This window comes from Miniopterus natalensis, chromosome 17 (genome assembly GCF_054644295.1).
Source record: "Miniopterus natalensis isolate mMinNat1 chromosome 17, mMinNat1.hap1, whole genome shotgun sequence".
NCBI lineage: Eukaryota > Metazoa > Chordata > Mammalia > Chiroptera > Miniopteridae > Miniopterus > Miniopterus natalensis.
The window spans coordinates 16431999-16456180 of NC_142097.1; the positions used below are offsets into that span (position 1 = coordinate 16431999).

Consider the following 24182-nt stretch of genomic DNA (forward strand, 5'->3'; position numbering starts at 1 on the left):
GTGGGTTGGAGTGGGAAGGGGCATGGCTGTGGACTATAAGAAAGGCCAGGTGTGAATGGCCCGCCCTGGAGTCTTGGCACAATCAAGGTGGGTGTCAGGAAGCCTTGAAGAGCACCTGCTCCATGTCACACTATGGGCTTGGGTCTGTGGAGGCAAAAAGACTGAGTATGTCATCCTTGCGATCAGGGAGCCTGTGCTTTCTCTAGAACAGAAAACCTCCGCAGAAAGATAGATCTCAGCCCAGAGTGGCATGGGCTAGAAGCCAAGCAGTGACAGCACTGTCAGGCAGCATGAGACAGTCAGACTCTGTGATTGCCCAGCCCCATCACGCCAAGGGACAATGTCTGGAGACTCCAGTGGAGCTTTCTAGGGAGGTAGCAAGGGGAAGGGTCTGATACTATCTCCTCGTGTTAGTTCTTCTTGCTGGGGCCTGCATCCTGCTCCTCCCCACCCCTGCCTCCCTTGTCTGTGGACTGGTTTGATGGTTGAGCTGATTACAGAAGCACAGCTTCAGACAGTGAAAGGTTTCCTCCCAAGTGGGCTGGGACCTCCAACCTTGCTGTCCACGCTGTAGGAGCCTGTGTGTCTGGCACTGCAGGCACTGGAGACCCAGCTTGTGCTGGGCCTGGCACAGCCTTGCAACCTTCGTCACAGGTAGCTTAGGTTACCTAAAGGACACACAGCACAGAGTAAGGTCCCCACTCACTTGGCCATGCATCAAGATCAATAGAGGCAAGAAGGAAACTGGGCCCACTGCCTGAGAAGCCTGGGGGGACCGCTGTGGGCTGTCTTCCTGGAATCAAGGGACCAGCAAATATCCCTACTCCCCTTAGCACCGGGCCTTGCCCAGCAGAGCCCCCATTGCATAATTCTGCCCTCAGGATTTCTGGTCAATGACAGGAGTTTCTTGTGCAGGTGAGGTTGGGGTGGCAGGCAGGAATGAGGCGTAGGCTTGGGGAAGGTGAGAGGTATGAGCCTGACTACCCTGCCCCCCGTGGTGGGATGTGAACCCCCAAAGGCACATAGATGCATGCCTGCATTCCTCCCCAGGGCTTCCCTGCCCCTACCCATCATTACTGGGCCCTGAGCTGGGTAGCAGAACCAGGTGGCTCTGTGAAGACACACCCAGCTTGGAAATGGACACACACACACATTCTGCAGAACTTAGTCTGGGTTGCCCTTTTCTCCCAGACCCTCCCAAAGCATCTCTGCCATCAGCTTCCCTCACCTCTGTCCAGAGGAAAGCTGGCCTCAAACTGGAGGACCTGGTCTCTGGGTCGGGGAAGGCAGATTTTCCAGCTTTTATCAGGGCCTGGATTCTCCACCCAGCCCCTGTGTCTTTCTTAAGACCACTGGTTTTGAGGTGTCTCTTCTGTGCCTCTGAAAGAGGGAGCCCTGCTGTAAAAAGTCCCTTCCCCTCCCTCTACACCCATTCTCTTGTTGCTGTAGAAACAGATGCTCAGAAAATAATGAAGTTGGATAGAAGGGCTGGTTTTGGCTATAGGAATTGCCTTCAGTTCATTTTCCCAAAATAGGAAGGGCCCACGGGTCGGGAGCTGCATTGGGTTATGTATGTGTTATCAGTACATTGGTGCATATTGGATGTAGCATGGAGTCTGGAGCTAGACCACCTGGGCTCTAGTCCTGTCTCTGCTGCTTACTGACGGGTGACCTTGGGCAAATTATTAAAGCTCTCTGTGCCTCACTTTCCTCATCTGTAAAATAATAATAATAATAGCACTTTCCTTCTAAGGTTGTTTTGAGGATTAAATGAGTCAATGCATAGAAATCAATATCATTATTAATCTGTCTGAGTGTTGGGAAGCGCTTGGTGCTTGGGAGCTTGATGGGTCCTTTGCCCACAGGAATGCCACAGGCCTGTTAAAGACTTGGCTCGGTGGAGAGGGGCTTTCCTCTTGTCCTCAAGATGGTGTTTTGGTCTATGGGCCTTCCAGGTGGACATAGGGAAGTTAGGCCCAGATTGGTCCTCAAGGGCCATGGGGTAGCCTCAGAGTGGGATTGCTTCAATCTATAGTTTGAAGCCAGTTTTTAAAATTGTGCTACTTGTCCTATGACTTTCTCCAGTCAAATTCTTGTCTGATGCCAAGACCCTTGGAATTCCAGACTTCTTTTTACCTATTGTTTTCCATTTGAACAAACTCACCTTTTTTGTGATCTCTCTACAGCTTATTTCGTTTCTTCACACCTGTCTTGCCTCTGACAGCCCTTTTGGATTAAGGCTAAGCAGGAACTGAGGACAGAACTCAGGCACTGAACAGAGAGGCAGCCCTGACCTGCCAGTTCCCCGGTCTGATCTGCGCTCCTTTTATCACACACGCAGCTTGCCCAGACGCTCCCACTGGATTTTCCAACAACTGTAGCAAAACCTTCCAAATTAAGTGCCTGAGGTAGAATGTAACAGATCTACACCCTTTTCCCTTGTCCCCTCCACACGCCCCCGCCGCTGTGGATACGGGGCTAGGGGAGCTTGTTTGAGTCTCTCTAGCATGGCAAGCATGCCCCAGTGTCCTTTCTCCACCATGTCCTGCTTCCCTTCTTCCTCATTTGGTTCATCCTGCTGGCGACACAGGGAGGTGTCCATTATGGTCCCCACTGCCCCACTCCTGGCATGCTGCTCAGGGTGAGGCTTCCTTGGCCTTATTTGCCCTTGAAAGTTCAGGGTTCTGCTGCGACTTCCCTCTCCTGGAGCACTAACATCAGATGGGTCTAGCAGCGGGTGATGTTGGGAAGCCCTCAGGCCACTACATTCCAGATGTCTTACCCATGCGTGGTCCAGAGACTGCAGAAACAAGGAATGATTGTGTGGGACTGAGGGGCTTTCTCCCAAGCCCGGGATGCCTTGGGGTGGGGGCTGGCTTCTATTCAGCCTTGCCTTTTCAGCCCCTCTGCATCTGGCTTCTGCCCCCAGGGTGGGTGTTAACTTGTAGCTACAGTCCCCTCCCTCATTTCTTTCTGAGGCCTAGGGGTCAAAGCCAGGCACATGGGGTCAGGAGTAGATTCTGGGGCAGATGTGGGAAAGAACAGCAAGTGGTCAGGGGCAATACCTGAAGGGATCTTTGGCAAAGATGACCAGGACAAGCTGAAAGGGGATCCTCTAGGCCAGACGGAATTCTGCAGAGATGGAAATGTTCTGTAGTCTGTGCTTTCCAACTTGGTAGCCATTAGCCATGTGTGGCTACTAAGCACTTGAAATGTGGCCAGTGTGACTAAGGAACTGAATTTTAAATTTTATTTGATTTTAATTTAATCAGAAGTATTCCCATTGTTCTATTTAACTTCAATTTAAATAGCCACACACGGCTAGTGGCTACCATATTAAATAGTACAGTTCTAGATGGCTCTCAGAAAAGAAATGCTGAGGTGCTCTTGAAGGCTTGTCTCCTCTTGCAGTCCCCCTGGTGAGGCTGGGCATGGTGGCAGTCCCCCTGGTGAGGCTGGGCATGGTGGCATTTTCCCTTCCTTCCATGAAGGAAGTCTTGTCCTCTCTGGTAATTTATTCACTTCACCAACTCTGGAATCCTGATGCCCCAGAGCCAACAGGTCCCTGGCTGTGAGCCACCACAACTGGGGCAGTGCTTCCCCACTCGCCAAGCATGTTTTCCGCCCAGCTCTGTAACACAGGTGCTCACATGCCCCAGTGGATCTGGCCAGGGCTGTTAATGCGGAGGTGGTGGGTTAGCAGGAAAAGTAGAAGCTTTTACTTCTTCCTTCCTACTTCTATGGAGGTTGGGTTTGTGCTTTATTTTTACTTCAGAGAGTTCTAAAAACAGGCCCAATAGGGGCCTCCAGAGGTGAGCACACAGATCCTCAGACATTTACTGAATGTCTAGTTTTGGAGGAACCTGAGGCTTACTATCTAAAGCCTCTGACTTTGAAAATAAGCACCACAGGACTCCAGTCCTCACCCTCCAGAAGCCTTATCGCTATTTTATTTAAATCGGTGTGGCTAACCCTTCAAACTGGGTTTCCTATTTTTCTTCTGTGGAAATAGAGAAGAGTTGTCATTTATGTGAAAAAAAAAAAAAAAAGAACAATACTTCATTATGTTTATTCTCTCATGTCTGCCAGAGGGGGTGGGGATGGGAGTATCCTGCCTGTGGTGCTTTTGGTAGTCTCAACTGACCCAAGGAAAATTTTGGGAAACCATTGCCAGGGCTGGCCCTTGGCTTTGGGCCATGTGGGAGCCTGAGGAAGCTGAGGCAGTTTGGAAATCCCCAGGGGCCATGAGGAAATCCCCAGCAGCTGAAGAATCCTCAGGGAACTGAAGGCTACTGGAGCCAGCAGTCAGGTGATCCCTGAAGGCAGCCAGGACCTGACTCCGAAGGGACAGACGCCTGGTCTTAGCAGAGAGTACAAGCCCAGACATCCCTGCTTGGGCACTGTGCCCGTGAGGTGGTGTGGTGTCACCAGGCTCTGAGCAGACCTTTGGGTGTGCCAAGGCAGGGGCTGCGGGAGTGTGGAGCCGTAAGCTTCAGCGATCACCTCTGGGGCAGTGACCTGGGGCTGGCCATCCCATTTCTACTGACCCTCCTTGATCCAGACCCCTGCTTACCACGCAGGTTCAAAGCTGTTCTGGAGTCTCTGGTTAATTCGTGTAGTCATCCATTCACCCATTTTATTTCATCAGTAAGCATTTATTGAGTGCCTACTATATGAAGCGACTCTTTTGGGCTTTGGGGGTGAAGCAGTGATGAAAGCAAAGTCTGCACTGAGCTTAGCTTTGCCCCTTCTTGCCCTGTCTCTCCAAGGTAAGGGGAGAGGCCATCTTGCAGGCTGCAGGCCCCTCAGCCTCCTGCTCTCAGGGGGACGCCTCTTGGGGGTGGGGCCGGGAGGCCAGCCCTGCGGAGGTGCAATCCTGCAGCCCGGCCCCGGCGGGCCGGTGCGAAGGGGGCGCCCGCCCTCTGCTGGGCTCCAGCGGCGCTGCAGGGCGGGCGCATCCTGGGCTTTGAGCGCATGTGCGCGCCGGGCCCCGCCCTCTGCTCCGCCCTCGCGCCGGCCGGTGGGCGGGGCCGGGAAGCACCAGCCGCACCGGGGGCCTGGCACTGCCCGCGGGCCTGGCACTGCCCGCGCCCCCACCAGCCTTGAAATGTCCCGCGGGCCAGAGTGTCTGGTCCTAGCCCTGGGCGTGCATCTTTTGCCCAGACAGGTTTCCTCTTAGCCCTCCTTTCCCTCCCTGTGCCCATCCCTAGGCTTCTTCAAGGGGGTCCTCTGCCCTCTTCCACGTTGGTGTCCCCTGGTCATCTGGTCATCAATTCCCAGTGAAATTTTTTAAAAAAATTTAAAAATTGGTGCCTCAAAGGGTACCAGTCACTGTATACAAAAACTGACACTTCATAAAAGAGAAGATATATGTTACACACCAACCAGTCAACCAAGAAGGAATAAAACAGGATAATCCTTCCCAAGAGAGGAAGGCACTGGTGCTCAGGACCCCAGAGAATGCATCTGCCACCCAGGCGGTGGGGGGCCCTCCTACCCCAGCAGTGCCCCAGCCCTCCTCAGCCCTGAGAGCAGAGTGCTTAAAACAGGACAGTCCCAACTTCCCTAAATATAAAGAGTTCTGTTAGCGACATTTTATACATTGCAAATGAGTAACAGTACAAGCACCCTATAATTAGTGTACATTTATGGAAACAGTGTGTATAGCCTTTTTAAAAAAGAGTTTTGATTTAAAGGGGAACTAGTGAGACAAATGAGGTCAAAGGAGTATCCTTTTGTTAAGATGTTAATTAGAAACTCAGTCTCAGTGTTTTCCAAACTCTCTCTAAACCAGCTTCAAGGAGCTCCCAGCCTGGGGGTGAGGCGAGGAGGCTGGAGAAAAAGCAGGCATTGTGCTTCCCCACAGTGTTCACCTTGAGGTATTGCACGTCACTGCTAGTTGAGTGAGTGAAAGGCTTCTTTGATTTCTCAGAGCCTCCTGTCTAGCCTGCCCCCAACTCTGCTTAGCCACTCGGCCTGGCCCAGCGCCCAAAACAGCCAAGGACCCCTCCACCGCCAACATGGGACAGCAGAGGAATTGAAGTTCTCACTCTGTCTGGGTATCCCCTTTGCTCCCATTCTGTTCCACCCCGCTTATTGTACCTGTACCTTTCAGATCAGTTAGTTAAATCCAATGGATAGTTATTGAATACCTACCATGTGCCTAGTACCGGGGAGTGGGATGAAATCTAAAAGAGGCAGGAAGTGGCCCCTGCTGACTGGGGAGAGAAGGCTTAACCATATGACATAAATAGATTACTATCAAAACATTAGTGTATGCTCTGTAGTCATGGCACATACACATTAAACTTCAATAAATTCAACTATCTGGCTGTATAAGAAACTATATTACTGTAGTCTAAAATTGTAAACATTGTATCTTGTGTGTTTTTATTTTAAGCTGTCCTTGATTGTATACATTTTATGCCTTTATGCAGGTATATAGAATAGTATATACAAAATCATGTGTATTATACTTTGTGAGCATTTAAGGTATTTCAAAGGGTAATTCTGACTATATTCTATTCTTGCCTACCATATTGACTTTAGAATCTGACCCCATGTAGTATGTGACTCCGCTGTATCTAATAGAGCTCGTAGTGAGTATAATCAAGAATCACCATGTGAATATGGTGATGTTTAGGTATAGACATTGAGTGCTGTGTTTTTAAATTAGAGCTTACCTACGCTTTGCCTGGTGCTTTACATGAACTTTCTTTTAAAATTCTCACAGCCCCACCCCCCAAAAAGTGGAAGCTCTAAGAGGCCAAGCTGGGATTCAGACCCAGGTGTGTCTGTGAGTTCATGCTTTTGCATTATCTTACCATGCAGGCCTTGGGTGTCAGGGAAGGCTTCATAAGTGAGGGGGGGACTGGAGGTGGCCCTTGAGAGATGGGGAGGGTTGAGAAGGTAGAGGGGCTAGTGGAGAGGCATGTATAAGTCAAAGTGCTGGTGGTGATGAGGGCAAGGACCTGTATAGGAAGGTCAGCCTGAGAGAGTGAGAGCTGGGTGGGCTGGGGAGAAGGCAATAGAGAAGTGAAGGTGAAGTACAAGGATGGGACAGGTTATGGCTGTCCTTGGAGGCAGGCTGAGGGGCCTGAGGGTAGTCTCTCTGGCTGTGGGAGTAACTCCAAAAGCCATAGGTTAAGCTTATTAAAGATGTGGACCAGCCCTGAGATAGCACCGACCTTTGAGCAGCAGAGGGACTGGTTGTGGTTGTGTGTGGAGCTGAGCAGGTTGTCAGGGCCTCAGGTTTCCCTTCTGAGTGAGACATCTGACCTTTTCACTAAGGAAGGTGAACTGATAGATGATCCCCATCAGTAGCACCAATCATCCCAGAGACAGAATTGACAGGATCTAGTCATCTGAATAGAAAAGAGGAGTGGATGGGCACTGTGCAGATACAGTGACACCTCAGTCACCCGGACGTCATCTTCTAGAGGACTGCTGATTGGCAGGTGGACCTAAGAGGGTCCTCGAGCTGCCTAAATAGTGGACACCAAGTCTGCGTGTGAAAACCCAGGTGCTTCGCTTACAGGAGAGCCTGCTGTCTTCCTGACACCCCACTTGTTCCGCTCTGGACTCTGTTCTCTCAGGCTTGGTTATCTGGTTTTCTGACCTTTGGCAGAAACAACATATTATAAGGAAGTGAGGCTGCTGGAGACAGACATGCTGACAGGCAGAGTGACAGCTGATGCCCTGACAGGGGTAGGGGGCAAGAGAACAAAACATATATGGACTCAAGGGGTGTCTGGCCTTCCTAACATGGGCATATAGCAAGGGTCATTGTGATGTCTAGATGGGGCCGGTGTCCTTTGAGAGTGGCTGGAGTATTGCAGGGGGTAGTGGGGGACAGAAGCCAGACTGGGAAGTCAGAAGTCATTGCAGTGAGGATGACATACCCTTCAGTACAGGATGGGTCGGAAATGATTGGGTTCAAGAGAGGAAGCTCGGAGTTTGAGATGTTTGAGATGAGATCAGAGTGTTTTACTTAAGAAAGAGAGTCTATAAAATGTTTGCTGTTTTTTATTGTAACTAGTAATAGAATTTAGAAAACCACTCAAGATAGAAAACATTTTGTTCCTTAGAGGGGGTGGTTGTCAGTTACCTAGAAATTTTGCTTATGATGTGTCTTTTTCTCCCCCTAATGATCACAGATTGATAATAATAGTTAAAATGTATTGAAAGCTATTGTGCTGGATACTGTTCTTAGAGCTTTGCAAGTACTAATTCATTTAACCCCTACAACAACCCTATGTGGTAGACACTACTACTTGCCCCATTTTACAGGTGAAGAAACTAAAGCACAGGGTTAAGTTGTATAGTTTACTGTATGGAAGAGCCAAGAATGAACCAGAAGTCAGCTTCCGGAGGTCTCACTAACTTACCATGGTACACCATGGAAAATCCCTTTAAAGCACTATTTCTCAGAATCAGCTAGAAGCCTGGTTAAAACACAGATGCAGGCCCTGGACGGTGTGGCTCAGTTGGTTGGGCATTGTCCTGTGCACCAAAAGGTTGCTGGCTCTATTGCTGGTCAGGGTACATGCCTGGGTTGCAGGCTCGATCTCCGGTAAGGGGTGTGCAGGACTCTCTCTCTCTCTCCTCCCTTTCTCTCTTTCTAAAGATCATTTTAAAAAACAAAACAAAAACTGCACAGATACTGGTCGCCATATCCAGAGTTTCTGATTCAATGGGTCTGGGAGGGGCCCTAGAATTTGCATTTCTAGTTAAGTTCCTAGATGATGCTGAAGTTGCAGGTCTGGGAACCACACTTTGAGAACTAAAGCCCTTTTACTCACTGGGATTTCACCAATGTCAGACTAACCGTGTAAAAGAGTCATGCAGCATAATCTTTATTTTACATATGAGGGAAATTTGAGTCACCTGCCCACAGTCACACAGCCAAGCCATTCATTCATTCATTCATTCATTCATTCATTCATTCATTCACTGACTCACTCATTGACTGAACAAATGGGCGCCTCGGCACTAGGCCTTATGCTGGCCTCCGAGTCCAGCAGTTCTCAGCCTTGGCTGCATGTAAGAGTCACCTGGGGGAGTTTAAAAAAAAAATCCCAGCACCCATTCCTCCCTCCCAGACTAATTAAATCAGAAACAGGGAGTAGGGGGAGGGGGAGGATCCAGGCATCAGTATTTTTTCAGTCCCACAGGGGATTTCAGTGTGCAGCTGACGTTGGCACCATTGTGTCAAGAAAGCACTGGGGGTGTGGAGACCTGTGACACAGCATGTGCCCAGAAGGGGCTGGGCAGACCATGCCGCCCAGGAAGACGCGCCACTCCCTAGAAAGCAGGGACAGGAGCCCAGTGTCCTAAGGGCTGTATGTAGCTGTGCTTGCAGTGAGTGGTAGGTAGGAGGCAGAGCTGGTCTTTGTTCCTCTCTAGCAGTGTTTACCGGCCTTTTCACAGAGAAAGTAATACTATTCACCGGACCCACTGGGCTCACAGGACTGGCTGGGTGACTAGCCTGGGGTCTCTAGCCACTCTGGTTAGACACTGGTTAGGAGACTGCTTTGCTCCTGGGCTTCCAAGCACCAACCCCACCCCAGCCTTTTTTTTTTTTTTTTCTTCAGAGGAAGAGGGAGGCAGTGACTATTTCCTTTTTTCTGCAGAGCTCAGAGCTTCTGAGACAGCTTCAAAAGACCTGTCTTTTGGCTCCTTCCCACCTGCTCCCAGCTCCCATTTCGGCCTCTCTGGTGTCCCCAGCCCGGGTCCAGGCATTGTGTGGTGCCAACTAGAGAGCTGGGCCACGATTTCTCTTCTCGAGGAGCCCTGGCTTTTCACCGCAGCCCCTGCTCATTGGCCAGACACCCACAATTTCCTCCGTCTTCAAAGCCAAGGCCCACCCACCGCACCTCCCCCTACCCCACCCTCCTGTGTGCCTGCGCAGAGATGGGCTGTGTGGGTAGAAGGATGTACACAGAGTGCAGCTATTCCACACATGTCCCCGGTGCATTTATTGCTGTGCGGCGGGCCTGTGCGTTGTGTTAGAAGTGATGGTAGAGGTTGTCTTGGCCTCTGCTGCAGTAATTAGATGGCTGGGGTGAGCCTGTGATTTGTGTATTCTCAAGAACTGTGCTCTGTGATTGAGTGTTCATGTGTGCTGGGGTGTGTGTGTGTGTGTGTGTGTGTGTGTGTGTGTGTGTACATGACTGAGCATGTGCTTGTCTTGATCCTGGCCTGTGGGGCCGGGGGCTGCAGGTCCCAAATTCCTCTGCTATTTTTAGGGACTGTATCAGCTCAGCTGTCTGGAGGCTCGGGTGTGTGTCAGCAGGGAAGTCCCACCCTCCCTGTCCCTTGCCCCTAGCCCTCCAGTACTGCGTGCCCCCCACCCCATGCCTTTACTCTGAGAGCCTCCGCCTTTCCTTCCACACGCTGCTATCACCCTCTCCCTGCAGGCGGCATACCTGGTGCCCGCAGTCCTCCGGGCCACTCACTCTCTCCGCTGGCTCTGGCCAGGGCCGGGCAGCTCCGGGCGGGAGGGGCCTGGGCAGAGGAGGGGAACGGGGGCGGGGCTGCAGCCAGTGCTATTTTGAGCTGCTAACGGAGCAGCATCTGAGAAGAGACTCCTCGCTCTGGGCTGCTCCGGGCCAGGCCATGCGGGTGAGTGTCCCTCTGACCCCCACCCCGGAAATGTCCCAGCCTCCTCATGCTGTTTCCTCATTTAGGAAAGGAGGGGCCTATTCGTTATTTTCCCAGATGTGGCTGAAGGAGGTGAGGAGGGAGGGGATGGGCAGCCTTGGGTCTCTTCTCTGAGCCTCTTGGTGGGGAGGGAATCACCCGGCCCAGGCAGCCTCACTGTGAGGCCAGGGGCCAGCCTCCTGGGGCTGACTCAGGACTTTGGAAGCTTCGGAGGAGACACCATATCCTAAGCCTCAGTGTCCTGGGACTGTGTCAGCCTCCCCACAGGCTGTGCCGTGCCTTCCCCACAGACCATTAGTGCTCGAGGCCTTCATTCCTTGGAACACTATTTTCTTCCAGAATCCGGAACCCCAGCTCCCCCAGGTTTTGGAAGACTTCTCTCCCCCTGCTTTGTGTTGCCAGGATAGCCCTCCACACCCTGTTCCTCCGGGTAGACAAGAGAGAGGGACGAGAGAGAGGTAGTCCTTGGAGTAGTCAGGGACCTCTCTTTTCACTGTCCTCAAGAGTGGACTCAGCACTGCCTCCTCCGTTTCTGCGGATCGACACTTGGAGGGGGCACCAATGGCATCTCAGGGATGCCCTGATGGTCTGTAGGTCTCTCTTTTTTTTTTTTTTTTTTTTAGCAGAGGAATAAGTTCCCTTAAAAAACAAGTGAGGAGAAACATAGCTGCCTCCCTGTCCGTTCCGTTCCCCTCACGCCACCCCTCCCAGCCACCAAGGGTAAGGTTTTCAGTTGTGTCAGCAGTTGGCAGAGTATGCGGGCTGGCTTGGTGTGGAGGTGTATCGGGAGCCTGAGATGTGCCCATGAGCATTTGTATCTCTCTGTGACCAAGGACTGCCCCGCCCCGGCCATAAAACTGGCACCAGGGTGGAGGTATGTGGGCAGGCGGGGGTGGGGCCAGAGGGAGCCCTCACCCTGAGAGGTGGGTGCTTCCTGGTCTAGCTGACTCCCCACCCTGGGCCACCAGCACCAGCAAAGTGCCCTGCGGAGGGGCAGCGAGTCTCCCCAGGGAAGGGTGGCCTCCAGCGGGACTGGCCATTAGAGGAGGAAACCCAGGCCCTGTACAACTGCGGTGGCAGGAGGAAGCCATTCCAGTGCACCTGCTTCCTCCCAGCCCGCGGGCAGTGACTGCAAGCACCGGGCTGCTTTCTGTTCCGCCCTAAGCTGGGGGAGGGCTCTCACTGGAGGCTGGACCCAAGGGCCAGGGTGTCCCCGCCAAGCTCTTCTTCCTCTCTTCCTCTGCCTGGCTCGTGGCCTTCAGGCCACTCCCTGCAGAGCCCCTGTTCCTCTCAAGCAGCTCTCTCTCTGTGCAGTTTATTGGGGTCATGGGTGGAGAAGCAGGTCATCTACGGAAACCCTGCCTTCCACCCAAGCTGTTGCTCTGGCAGGTGATGTCATAGCAGGACAGCAGTGCACGCAAACCTGGGAGATGGAGGCAGGGCTTACTTCCAACCCTTAACGTGAGCCTCGGAAGTTCTTGCTGGAGGACAGGCCTGGGTGTGAGCCCTAACGTGCCACTTGCTGCTGTGAGGCCTTGGGCGAGTCATTTCTGGGCCTCCTTTTGCTCATTTGTGAAGTGGGAAGTACACCGGTGTCTACTTCAGAGGGATGCCGTGGGGATTAGAAGAGATGATGCCTGTGAACGGTTCAGCATGGTGCCTGGCACTTAGTACACGCTCAATACACTGTAACTGTTATTACTGTTACTTTCTCCCCTCACAGCCCCAGTCCTTACATAAGTTGGTGCTAGGTTGGGACTGGCAGGGAGGGGGTTGCCCTAGGACCTACTTTCTGCACCTCAGAATGGGAGAGGAGAGAGAGGAGGGTGCTGTGCCTCTTTCTTCCCCAAGTGAGAAGCCCGGAGTGTGCGTGAGTGTTAGCAGAGGGGAGAGGTGCCAAGTTCTCTTCCTCTAGGTACGCGCTCTCTCTCGGGGCACCTGCTGCCCGTGGGGGCTCGCAGAGTGGGGGTATCCTGCATGGGCACTTGGGCCTCGATGCATTTGTCCAGGCTGGGCATTCCATGCCTAAGGGATATCTGGTGGGTGGAATGATCATCCCGGGGGTATTTGTGCCTCCAGTCCCCCCAGTGAAGGGCTCAGAGGATAGTAAGTTAAGGTCCTTGCTGGCCATGCAGAGGGTAAAACCCAGCCTGGCCCAGCCCCCTGAGTGTTGGAAGCTTCTGGGGCTGAGCAGAGGTGGGTCCCTCAGCACCTTTCTTGGATTTTCTGCTCTTTGAGAACAAATGCTTTTAGCTATTATCTCCTCGGTGTTTTCTTTTTTATTGACTATTTAGTCATTTTTACAATAGAAATAAACAGTAACAAATACATGGAGTAGCATCTCTGTTGTGTCTAATTCACACGGTTTACAAGGTTATTATGATCACTGTTCTATTTAGTTTCTAGTTTTTCTGATTGATGTTATTTTAGGTGAAGTTTTCCATATGGTTACATTGTCCACATATTTGTTAGTGCATTGTAAGAAAGTACCACAGTTTACATAACCCTTCCTTAATTCTAGGCTTTTGGATGGCTTCCAATTTGGGGCTATTATATAGAGTACATCTTTAAAAGTCTTCGCATGGGTTTGTAGGTTTTTTCTTTCTCTTTCTTTTTTTTAATTATTGATTTTAGAGAGAAACATCAATTTGTTGTTCCACTTATTTATGCACTCACTGGTTGCTTCTTGTGTGTGCCCTCACCGGAGATCGAACCCACAGCCTTGGCGTAACAAGACGATACTTTAACCAACTGAGCTACCCGGCCAGAGCCTCTCTTACTTTCCATAAGTCAGCTTATTGCATACACATTCCTGAAGATGGGCTGGCCAGGCCAGGGGATGATGAATTTCATGACTCTTGCTGCTCCCAAAGAGTTACTAAGGCCTCCCCTCAACTCCGTGGCACAGAGTTTACTATCTATTTATTGTTGCTAAGTTTAGAGATCATATCTCCCTTGTTTTTCCTCCATCCCTGGGAATGGGGATGGGCAGGTGTTACTCTCCATAGTTCAAAGGAACCCGCTGCAGCACTGTTGTGCAACAAGCATTTATTAAGTCACCACAGTAGGATGTGTAAAAAGAGAGTGCTGCCTATGAGGAAATCAGAGTCCAGGGAACGTTGCAGACACACATACAGCTCCCCAAGATCCATCCTTGTGGATCCCAGTTGTGAATCCAAGTGCTGCCAACTTACTATCTGGGGCCCTCAGCAAGGTGCTCACCTCTCAGTTTCCTTTTCTAGAAAGTGGGCTGTGTGAGGATTAAATGGAGACATATAAAGTGCTTACCACTGTACCTGGCTCATGGTAAGTATTCAGTGAGCGTTGGTTTCTCTTCGCTTCCTCAAGAGAAGAGGCCAGAAATGCCAGAGAGGAAGGGGATGGGATGGCCAGGTCTCAGCCAGTGGTGGGATCGTGGTGGGGGCCTCCCTTTGCAAGTCCAGAACCTCGATTTGGGCAGACTGGACACTAGGAAGTACCACAGCAATCCACGCTTTGTCTCGACCCAGACCTCCTGAACCTTGATGCTGACGCAGATTATTAGCCAGAGTTGGCTACTAAGGATGACTCAGCCCTCTGACCCTGCCTCACACAGCAGAAAAGGTGGCCTGTATGGAAGCAGCACAGGCTTTGCAACCAGAGGGACTGGGTTCAAATCCTCCAGCTCAACTACTTATCAGCTTTGTGACTTAATCTCTTTCTGAGTCTTTTCCCTCATGGGTAACATGAAAATAATAATAACTCCCATGTCATGGAGCTGTTGTAAGATTTAGATTCGAAAATATACGTTAAATACATTTATGGGGCCCATCTCACCGTAGGTGTTCCACATTTAGTAATTAATATTGTTGTTGGAAATGGCCAAACTCTCTAGAGAGGGACCAGGTCAGGAAGAGGGGCCTTGGCTCCCAAGCACCCATGCTCCATGGAGCCATTCATTCCCAGCTCTTGGGGTGACTGTAGCAGAGATATCACCACCATCTTTGGGGCCTGTTCTGTATTGGATCAAAACAGGTTATTCTTGGTCCTAAGCAAATCTTAGTTAAAAATCCAGTGATAAAGCAGCCAGGCAATTCTGCACAAAAGCCACAGAGTGAATGTCCTTTGGGGAGAGCCTCACATTTGTGTTCAGAGTGATGTTCATAAGGAACAGCTGATGCAAAGGAACAGGCCCTGTTGTGAATGTCCTGGCGTTCCTACAGCCTGGGGTGGATGGGTTCCTTCCTGGACCCAGAGGAAACCCAGAGCAGGAGGTCAAAGAACAAATCCATTAATTAAACAGACTTAAAGTCTCTTGCATGTGAACTGGGTAATAAAATAGAAAAGTCAACAAAGCAAAATTAGAAATAACTCATCGAAAACAAACAATTCTTTAATTTTTCACTGTTAACTTCATTAGAAGCAGTAATAAGAATGAACCAGTTCTTAAACACTACTGAATTGAATGGCTTCTTTAGATGAAGTCTCTCCTTAGGCTGAGGCAGATGTTGCCCATTAATTTTCAAAAGGACCAGCTCTGGCTCCTAACCCACGAATGGGGTGGCTTTAAGTTCTCCAGGCCTCTTGCCCCTGGCAGGTAAAAGGCAAAGTTGCCAGAGTCCTAGAGCATCTTCCTTAATCCCCTCCCAGGTCACAGGCCCACAACTTTGGTTCACTGAATTAAGGGCTTGAGTGTCTCTTCCCACCCAGACTCCTAGGGTTCCAGACCTAGAAAGGACTTCAGCCATTACCTAGATTAATCCATGCCCCACTTCTACAGAGAGGCCCAGAGAGGTGAGTGGCTTAAGGGCACACAGCTTCCAAGGACAGGAGGTCATAAGTTCTGTACCCCACTTTGTTTTGTCTTTCCTTAATATATTATTCCTTACCCCTTTTCTGACCCTTTGAACTTTGTAATCCTCTCCCCTCTGCGCCATCCCTTTTCCCCTCTGTTCCCACAGTGTTTGTCCTGGCAGATCCTGGCCTTTAGGAAGACTCCGAGTCCCTGAGAGACCCTGCCCACCCCCATTTCTTCTCTGACCCAGGGTGCAGGCTACTTTCGGGGCCATGGCCTTTTCATCAAGATTTGCCTTCTGGGAGCAAAAGGAAAGTTGGATTTCAAAACCTTTATGCTTTTCCTATGTGCTTGGCATGGTGTGTGCCGGCAGGAGACTGGCTTGGGAGAGAGGGAGCTTTGGAAACTGGAGATGGACTGGGGCATGTGTGCATATTTGGGGGTTGGGGAGACTAACCAGGGGGCCAGTGGACTCACTCTGCTGTCTGGATGGGCTCCTGCGCTGAGTCATGCTCCTCCCCTGAGTTCCGCCTCTAGTAAGCTGAGCTGCCTTTTGTCCCACTGGTGCCCCTCGGAGTTAACCCTTCCACACCCTTCCTACCCCCTGCTGCTCTGACTCACCCCTGGGACTGGGGGCTGCTAAGGAAGGGCCACTGGGAATGGCTTTGGCTCTGAGGCCTCGGAACTGGGTCTCCCTGAGTCTGGGGGCCGTGGAGGGTAGGAGGAGAGGGAGCCAGGCCTCTTGGCTGCCTGGGTCCAGAGGGTGATTCCGGCTGCAGACCTGGGCGTGCCTTTGTGCTGTGCACAGTCCCCAGCTGGGCAATGACCTACAACAGGCAGAGCCCTTTGGGCGGGGGAAGGGGTAGTGAGTCAGCCTCAGGCTAAATCCAGAGCTGAGCTCAGCTGGGTCTGGTGTCCCAAACATTTGGGGGGGAGAGCCCATGTTTCCCCAATGCCTCACCACTTGGGTGAGGCACTTGGGGTCTCAGGCTAGAGCCACTGGAGGGAAGAGGACAGATTGGGAGCTGGTGAAGGATGTGGAGTGGACTTGGATCCTGGGCCATCCCTGTGCCTGAGCTAACAGCACTACGTGCAGTGATGAGTGTGTCTGTGAGGTTTGTGAGCACTTGCCGCCCCTCTAACCTGTGTGCCCTGGAGTGGAGCATGAGCTAGTGCACGGTGTGGTCCCTGAGGGTGGGGTTGGGGTGAGGGATGGAAATTGGTGGCGGGCAACAGGTATGTGGGGGGGTGCAGCGGGCACAGACCTAGACTCTGCCACTCATTCCCTCTCCACCAGCCCCTCCCTTCCCTTTCTCTGCTCCAGTCCCAATTTCTAAAGTAGTAGAGTCCACGCTGATGAAGAATTGCCTCTGTCTGTGACAGTATGAACTAACTTTGAAGCTTGAGCCTGCTGAAAATAGTTCTGTGGGCAAGATGCAGCTTTAAAACGGCAGCGGCCATCATGCTGATCAGTGCCTCAGGCACCGCTAATTAAGGTTCAAAATTAGCCACAGACGATGGTTACAAACGGAGAGTCTCCCCCCAGGTGGATAGTTAACAAAACCCTGGAAGAGTTTCTAAGGATCTTTCCCGTTAGGAATCAAAGGCTCCTTCTTACCACATTGTGCTGGGAAAGAAAGGCTTGCGAGGGGAGGGGGTGGTGGTGACAGACCTGTCTTTTTCTACAGTCCTAAGTGACTCAGTAAAGAAGAGAAATGAGATCCACTAGGAACTGCCTGAGCTTGTGGAGGGAGAGATGCTAGGGAGTGGGGGGAAGAAGACCCTCCCAGACCCGAGGCCTGGCCCCTCTGGGTGTGTTCTGTGCCAGTCACTGAACTGAAAGAACCTTCAGAGTGTCATATTGTCTGTCCTTTTATTCTGGATTCATTATGGCATCTGCCATTGACCCCTGACTCTGCTCTCTCCTCTGACTCAGGCCAGCTAGCTCCTGGGCTGAGCACAAATCCCTGGCCAGAGCAGCCAGAGCTCAGGCATCTTTGCTTTCTCCACCCCCTACCCCCAGCCTTGGGTTTCCCTCCCTCAGCTGCACAGTTGGCAGTTTTGTGGGTCTGAGGTTGGGAAGATATCTGGCCTCCTGAATCACCGCCTCCAGCCAGAGCTCAGCCATCTGGTTGAGAAGGCACTTGGGCTCTGTGCTGAGGGAGATCGTATGGAGCCTAGAAGCGAGCCGGAGCCAGCCCGATGGAGCCACCCATCCACTCGCCTACGTGGAGTTCTGCTGGCCCTGCGGGGCCCCCACGCTGGGGCTGCTCCCTCTCCTCAGCCCCTAGGTCAGGGGGCTCTTGTTTAGCCCACTCCTTGTCTGAGCTGGAATGACTCTTGTAGTTTAGCCTGAGGTGAATTAGCTGGATCTTTCTATCCACCCCGTAACCAAGGCCCTGATGCGGCTTTCATGGGTGGACCCCTTTAGACAGCCCCACTGGGCCATGTGGCTGGTCAGTGAGGGGAGGGGTGCTTGGCTTTTGCCCCCACAGAGACTCTTCATTCCTGAAGTTGTCACTGGACAGTTTAGGCCCCAGTACATCTGTTGCCCAGGTCCGTAGCCCCAGTATTCCTGAAAGCGCAGGAGCTCTGCCCTTCAGGGAGAGAGGCCTGTGGGATGCTTGCTTTCTGTGCTTTTCGAGCTGGGTCCCCCCGCCCTGACCTGCGAGTGACTTCTTTGTCTGCTCCCTCAGGTGAAAGAGGGAGACAAAACCCTGCCGAGGCCTGGCCCTCCTGGCAAGGAGGAAGGGGCTGTAAGTGCTTCCCCAAGCCCCCTGTGTGTGGGTGTGCCAGCGTAGCCTAGCCTGGGAGGCAGTTCCGCGGAGCAGGCAGGCGTGGGGGGTGCCCCTTTCTGTGTGGGTGACTAGAGGGAATGCGGCTAAAGGGGCAGGAGGAGCCTGTGCCATGCTCACCTGGGGCAGGTGAAGGGGATGGGAACACCAAGGCACTTTGGAGATCTCCCCAAACTCCCCACCCCCCTTTAGTTCCTGCCTTTAAGTTCTGCTCTCCTGAACCTTTGGGGCTGGAGAGTCTTGGGTGGGCAAACTCCTAGGTCAGGAGCAGCTGTTAAGACTTTTCATCCTGCTCTGGGTGGCACCAGACAGGCCAGGGAGGAATTTCACTGCAGCTGCTGCTGCTCTTCCCAAGACCCCGTCAGCTGCTTGGTGTAGGGCCCCTAGGCACCCCTACCCCAGTCGTCCTGCCTTGGGATGGAGCCTCTGAATAAAGCTGAACTCTTTTAAGGCAAGAGAAGGGAGACAGTTCCAGAAGAGCCAGACCTAGAGATGTGTAGTTAGGAGAGGGCTGCTGCGGCACCGGGGTGGGAGTGCCCAGAGCTCTAGAGCAGAGCTGGATCACAAAACAGATCCATACTCCATTACCCCAGATGGTGCCTATCCCGGCTCCCCCCACTTCCTTGGGCGGAGATTTGATTAGCCAGGCATTGTGGCTTCTGCCTAATCTGTAAAGCATCCTGCAAGGCCAGCCTATGATTTCAAAAGGATATGTTTGAGATATGGGCAGGAGGGGTCTTGGAGTATGCCAGCTTTTTTTGCGAAAATTACACGTAAGGTGCTTAGAAGACTTTCCAGCATATAATCAGCACTATATGAGTGTTAGCCGTTACTACCACCATCATCATTGCCATTGTCATCATCGTCTGCAGTTAGAGGGGACGGGAGGTTAGCCAGAGACGGAGGGGAGGGGAGGACCGAGCAGCTAGGGCCAGCAGCCAGCTCCGCAGTACCCTGGCATGCCAGCGAGCACTCTTGGCCCAAGAGGCTGAGGAAAAGCACCTTCACGCCCTCCCCTCCCCACCCCTGCAGCGGGGCCACAGTGCAGCTGAGGCCTGGGCTGAGGCCACCTGGCTCAGCTCTGCTCAGAACATGGGGCAGCCTCTCCACATGGCAGCCAGAGGTCTGCCCACTCTGTGAGCATCTTCCTACATCCAAGCAGAGGTGGCAGGTGGCCCTTCATGGACCCCAGTGCCCAGGTACACCCCAGAACCAAGGTCATTGTTTTGGGAAATAAGGCCACAAGCACAGCTCATTCGTGGCAGGACTTTGCCTTACCAGCAAGGAGGCCCTCGGTTGACCTTGGTCCCCCCAGACAATGTGGCTAGCTTTGCGGGAAACTCTGCCCTGCCATTAGCCAGCCTGGCCTTGCCAGTGGCAGTCCTTTGGGTCCACAGACAGTTCCCACCAGTGTTGGGGGAAAAGTGGGTACACCAGGTGGAGTGTGCCAGCATAGTCCAGTTAGTTCCTGGGTGCCCAGAGGCAGGCTGGCTGAGCCAGGGCCCAGCTCTAGGGCAGAGTGGAGCCATGGTAGTGTGAGTGCTTAACCCTTTGTGGGCCACAGCTGCTTCCGCCTCCTCCCATTATTCCACATGTACACTGGGAGCTAGGAGGTTTCCAGCCCTTGAGAGGTTTGCAGGAGGAAAACTGCAGAGAGACTGATAGAAAGCAGGCTGAGGTGGAAGCTTCCTGGGCCAGCGCTGGGTTTCTGCAGCCCTTGAGAATGTGGTTGAGTAGACAGTGCGTGGAGAGTGGACAGTGGCTGCAGACCAAAGGAGGTGGAGGGAGGAGGGTTGGCTTATCTTGGGGCCAGGAATTGCTCCCTGACCATTGTTCTTGTCAAGATGAGCAGACTGTGGGTCTGACTGCCCAGAAACCCAGGTGATAGGGGCACCACAAGGGCAGGAAGCCCTGGAGTGAGGCCTAGGAATGGGTTGTTGGACCTCTCCATGCTCCATCTCTGCTGTGTTTGGGCTGTGAGGGAGGGGGCTCAGCTGGATTGGGGCTTGGTTGCTGCCCTGACAGAGAGCCAGTAACTCTGGGGCGCCTCATGGGCCTCCAGGCATTCTGTGCTGGCTTCTCACAGCCCCATGCTAAGCCTGGGGATAGAGGCCAGGTGACTGCTTGTGCTTTGTGGGAGAGACACCACACTCTTAGATGCAGTTGTCCTACCCGGGTGATGGAAGGCCTCTTGGAGCCATGTGTTTGGTGCATGAGAGGGAGGTCTGTTTCAGGGCTGGGCATGAGGTAACACCTCCTACTTCCTCTGCATGGGGTGGGCAGGGACCTGGGCTGATGCTAATGTCTACCTGTATCTGTGTGACTGTAGCTAGAGGGCAACTCAAAGGACGGCAGTGGCCCATCTAAGAGTCCTCAGCCTCCCACCAGCCCTGTACCTGCAGAGACTTCTCAGAGACCCAAGAGCCCTGTGCCCACACTGGCCATGAATGGCCTGGGGGCTACCTCAGCAGGAGGCCCAAGCGAGGAGGCCCCGGGCCTGTCCCGGAGGAAGGTGGCGAATGCGGTGAGGAAGGTGGTGAGCAAAGTGCTGCCTGGCGAGGAGCCTGGAGGTGCCAGGGAACCTCCAGGCAGAGGGCTCAAATCCCCTGAGCACCCAGCTCGAGGCAAGAAGGGAGAAAAGGCGGCTGCTGGTCCCGAGCCCCCTCCTCCCCCTCCCCCTCCTCCTCCTCCAGCTCCAACTAAGCCTGAAGCAAAGAAGGAGACAGCCAAGGATGAGCTCTCAGTGGGCCTGCGGAGCCTGATGTCTCGAGGCAGGGGCAAGGACCACAAGCCCCGCAGCAGGCAGTCTCCTGGGAAGGGGGAGAAGCCCTCCAGCCAGGAGCCAGGCTCCTCAGGGAAACCAGGCTCCCTGGAGGTGGTGGACTCCCCAGCCAAGCCTGGAACCCCAGAGAAAAAGTGTCCCCCAGCCCCACCAGAAGAGCTGGCTGACTCCGGCTCCGCTGGCCCCAAGTCGAACCTCACTGGATTGCAGCAGTGCAAGTCACCAGCCCCTGATGTGCAGCAGGAGGTACCCGAGTGTGTCACTAACCTCCCATGCCCCTTACCACCCTCACTCGAGGGCCAGGCACCCTCACCACCGGCTTCCCCAAGGTTCCCCCACAAGCCCCGCATGGCAGAGAGGCTAGGCCCGGGCCTTTGCTGATGGCGGGGCTGCATGGCTTCCTGGACTGAATGCCAGAGTCCATGGTGGCCCGACTCTGCGATGGGACCTGCTAACCAGCATGCTGCTGCTCTGTGGGAGCCAGAGCCTGGTCCTCAGCCAGGTGGGCTCAGCTTGAAGCTCCAGACCCCATAACAAGATCCAGAGTCTTAGCAGATCAGCGCTAGGGCGGGAAGACAGAACTGAAGTTGGGTGACCTGCATGCATTCACATCCCAGCCACTCGCCCCTGTGAGATCTCAGCAAGGTCCCCTCTCCAAGCCTTCATCTGTCCAGTTGGGACAACACAGGTCCTCAGTTTCTCCTCTGAAGCCCTTGAGGGCAGAAGTATTTTGGAAATTAGTAATTTTTATATTTAGAATATTGTACAGCGTATGTAATGAGGAGCAACTCATGACCAAAGACATGACTATTTCCACAGCAAAACCTATGAATGCTCATGCTGCGGAGGGATAGAATACAAACAGTCAGGCTTTGCCATGAAAATAGTTCAGAAAAATCTTTTTATTTGGGCGGCTTTTTGGGTTTTGGAATTGCTTTGAAGGGTTACTGTGAAGATTAGAAATGATTCGGGTAATGAATGGTCCCAGCCCAGCCCCTGGCGTGGTGGGTGCTCCATAAGTAAATGGTAGTATTGATAGTGATGCTAATAACAGTAGTTATTAATAACATCACTGCCAACACTACCTTCATGCCTGACCAGCAGTCCCCTCTGGCAGCAGGACCCTAGAGGAGCCCTGTGCCTGGGTGGCTAATGGGCACAGTGGGCCCCCTTTGGATCTGGGGCCCTGTCTGTCCACAAAGTGCCTTCTGGGTGGGACAGGAGGCTGAGAGGCAGAGGGGAGGGACAAGAACTGTCAGTCCAACCCTTTCCTTTGGAAGGTGATGCCTGCTTGGTCCTTGGGTTGGGGACAGCTCTCTTTAAGCTTTCCCATTTTGTAGACCTTTCTGAAGCCTCGTGGGAGGGGTGTTGAAGGGTGTCAAGTTTCTCCATTGCTTCCTGTGCTTTTGCTTGCTCCTGGTTGGAAGGGGAGGGTCAGGGAACCAGGGGCAGGGCACAGCCTAAAGGCCTGGCGTGTCTCCAACCTCTGGGATTCCTAGGGCCCCAGAACCTGTCTTGCTCCCATTGCATTTTTCTTGGGTTTTGCAGAACCTAGAAAGGAGCAGGCTGCAGTTCTCCCCACCCCTCCTGGCTCACCCTGAATCAGGGAAGTGACCTCCTGATACACAGGAGTTGACAGGGGCATTTTGGCTTGATGGGCAGGGCATGAAGCGAACCATCCGTCCCTGAGCAAACCTCTCAGGAGCCGAGAGCATCATGTGCCTGTTCCCGGGCCGGCAGCCCTCCCTCTGGCTCCCTGTCCCTCCACCTCTCACTAGTGGAGTTGGGGGTTGAGAAGCTCCAAGCTCTGTCTGGAGTTCAGCCACCTGTCCCCTGGGCTGATGGAAGGGGCCAGAGGGTGTGCAGAAGAGCAGGGCCATCCTGGTGCCGAAGTGGTTAAGACAGTGAGAAGAAATAACCCCAGACCTCTCAGGCACCTGTTCTTTTTTTTTTTTTTTTTTTTTATCTGATAGTTTAAAAACTCAAATTGGTGCCTGCTTGCCTTCCTGACCCTACTTCACTTACCCGATGGGTCCTAGTGGTTTCCTGAGCTAGAAGCTTGGCACACTGTGTCCCCACCACTTCCGGGGCAGGACTAATAGTGGTTTAACCTCTAGGCAGGAGCTGCCCTGGAGGTCCGGCTGACCCCCGCCGAGGAGGCCCACCAGCGGCTCGAGAGGATCTTCACTGCTTCTGTAATGCCACCTCCCGTGTGTGGTTCCCAGCCCCTGACACTCCTCTTTCCTGAGACAGTCCCTGGGATCCGGCTTCCTTCTTTAGCCCTGTTCTCTTACCATGGAGGATGTGTCTCAGTGCCCAGGTCTGGTGGGTGTTGGGGCAGGGAGCTGACACTCCCCTTTTTTGATGCCCCGACTCTCCAGACCCAGATGGGCCTGTTAGCTCCTTGTCTATTTCTAACAGGCAAGGTCCATGGCCTGGCTGACTCCCCTTCCTCTCCACAAAGGCCTTTAAGTGACCAGATAGAGACAGAGAGGTTAAGGTGCCTTGATACTTGGGCAGTTGGCATGTGGACCAGGGTGGGGTGATACCTCCACTTGCCATGGGTAGTGTGCCTGCCTGGGAGGGGTGCAGTGGTGCTGTGGGGGTTTGAGGAAGGGTCCTAGACTTGGGGCTACTGGTGGTCTTGTTGTTTGAGAGGTGCAGGGATGACACCTCTGAAGGGGAGCCTTTGGCAGAGGGTGTGGCACCCTTGGTTGTGTGTTTGGATGCAGGGACACCCCTGTTCTGGGGTCTGATGGCTACAGGGGAGCTAGGCTGGAAAATGCCCTGGAGATAAGGCAAGGGGCTTCTGGGGGAACAAGGTTCTGAATGTGGTGAGGTGGCCTGGCGGCACACAGAAGAGGAACCTGATTCAGAATGGACTAAGTGGCCAGCCCAAGAGAGACTGTGGCCAGGGTGGCACACTCCTGCCCTGGGCTCAATTCACCTGCCCAGGCCAGCAACCCCCTCCTGGTGCTAAGCCACTCCCACCTACACCCTGTACCTTGGGCAGCCTGAGAGTGCCTGCCCACTGGCCCAGGGTGCTTGCTGAAGGGGACATGCTGACGGTCTGCTTGTCTTCACCCCTCTTCTTCTCTCTTCTTTGCTTGCTGCTGGTAGCTGGACCCTGAGGCCGCCTCTCCTGCCCACAGCCAGGTAGGGTGTTCCT

General features: G+C 53.0%; 2 protein-coding genes across 2 annotated transcripts in view; both read left to right on the forward strand.

Moving 5' to 3' along the window:
• MYO18A (myosin XVIIIA) overlaps positions 1 to 24182 on the forward strand; it is an 86192-nt gene that overhangs the window by 20170 nt on the left and 41840 nt on the right. Inside the window, exon 3 of the mRNA XM_087826005.1 lies at positions 24134 to 24169. Within this exon, the coding sequence (XP_087682131.1) occupies positions 24134 to 24169 (36 nt within the window). The remainder of the gene's footprint in view (positions 1 to 24133; positions 24170 to 24182) is intronic.
• LOC148091237 (uncharacterized) lies at positions 19413 to 21394 on the forward strand. Its single transcript, XM_087826458.1, has 2 exons — positions 19413 to 19430; positions 20561 to 21394. Exons 1-2 carry the CDS (start codon positions 19413 to 19415, stop codon positions 21392 to 21394), a joined length of 852 nt encoding a protein of 283 aa, XP_087682584.1.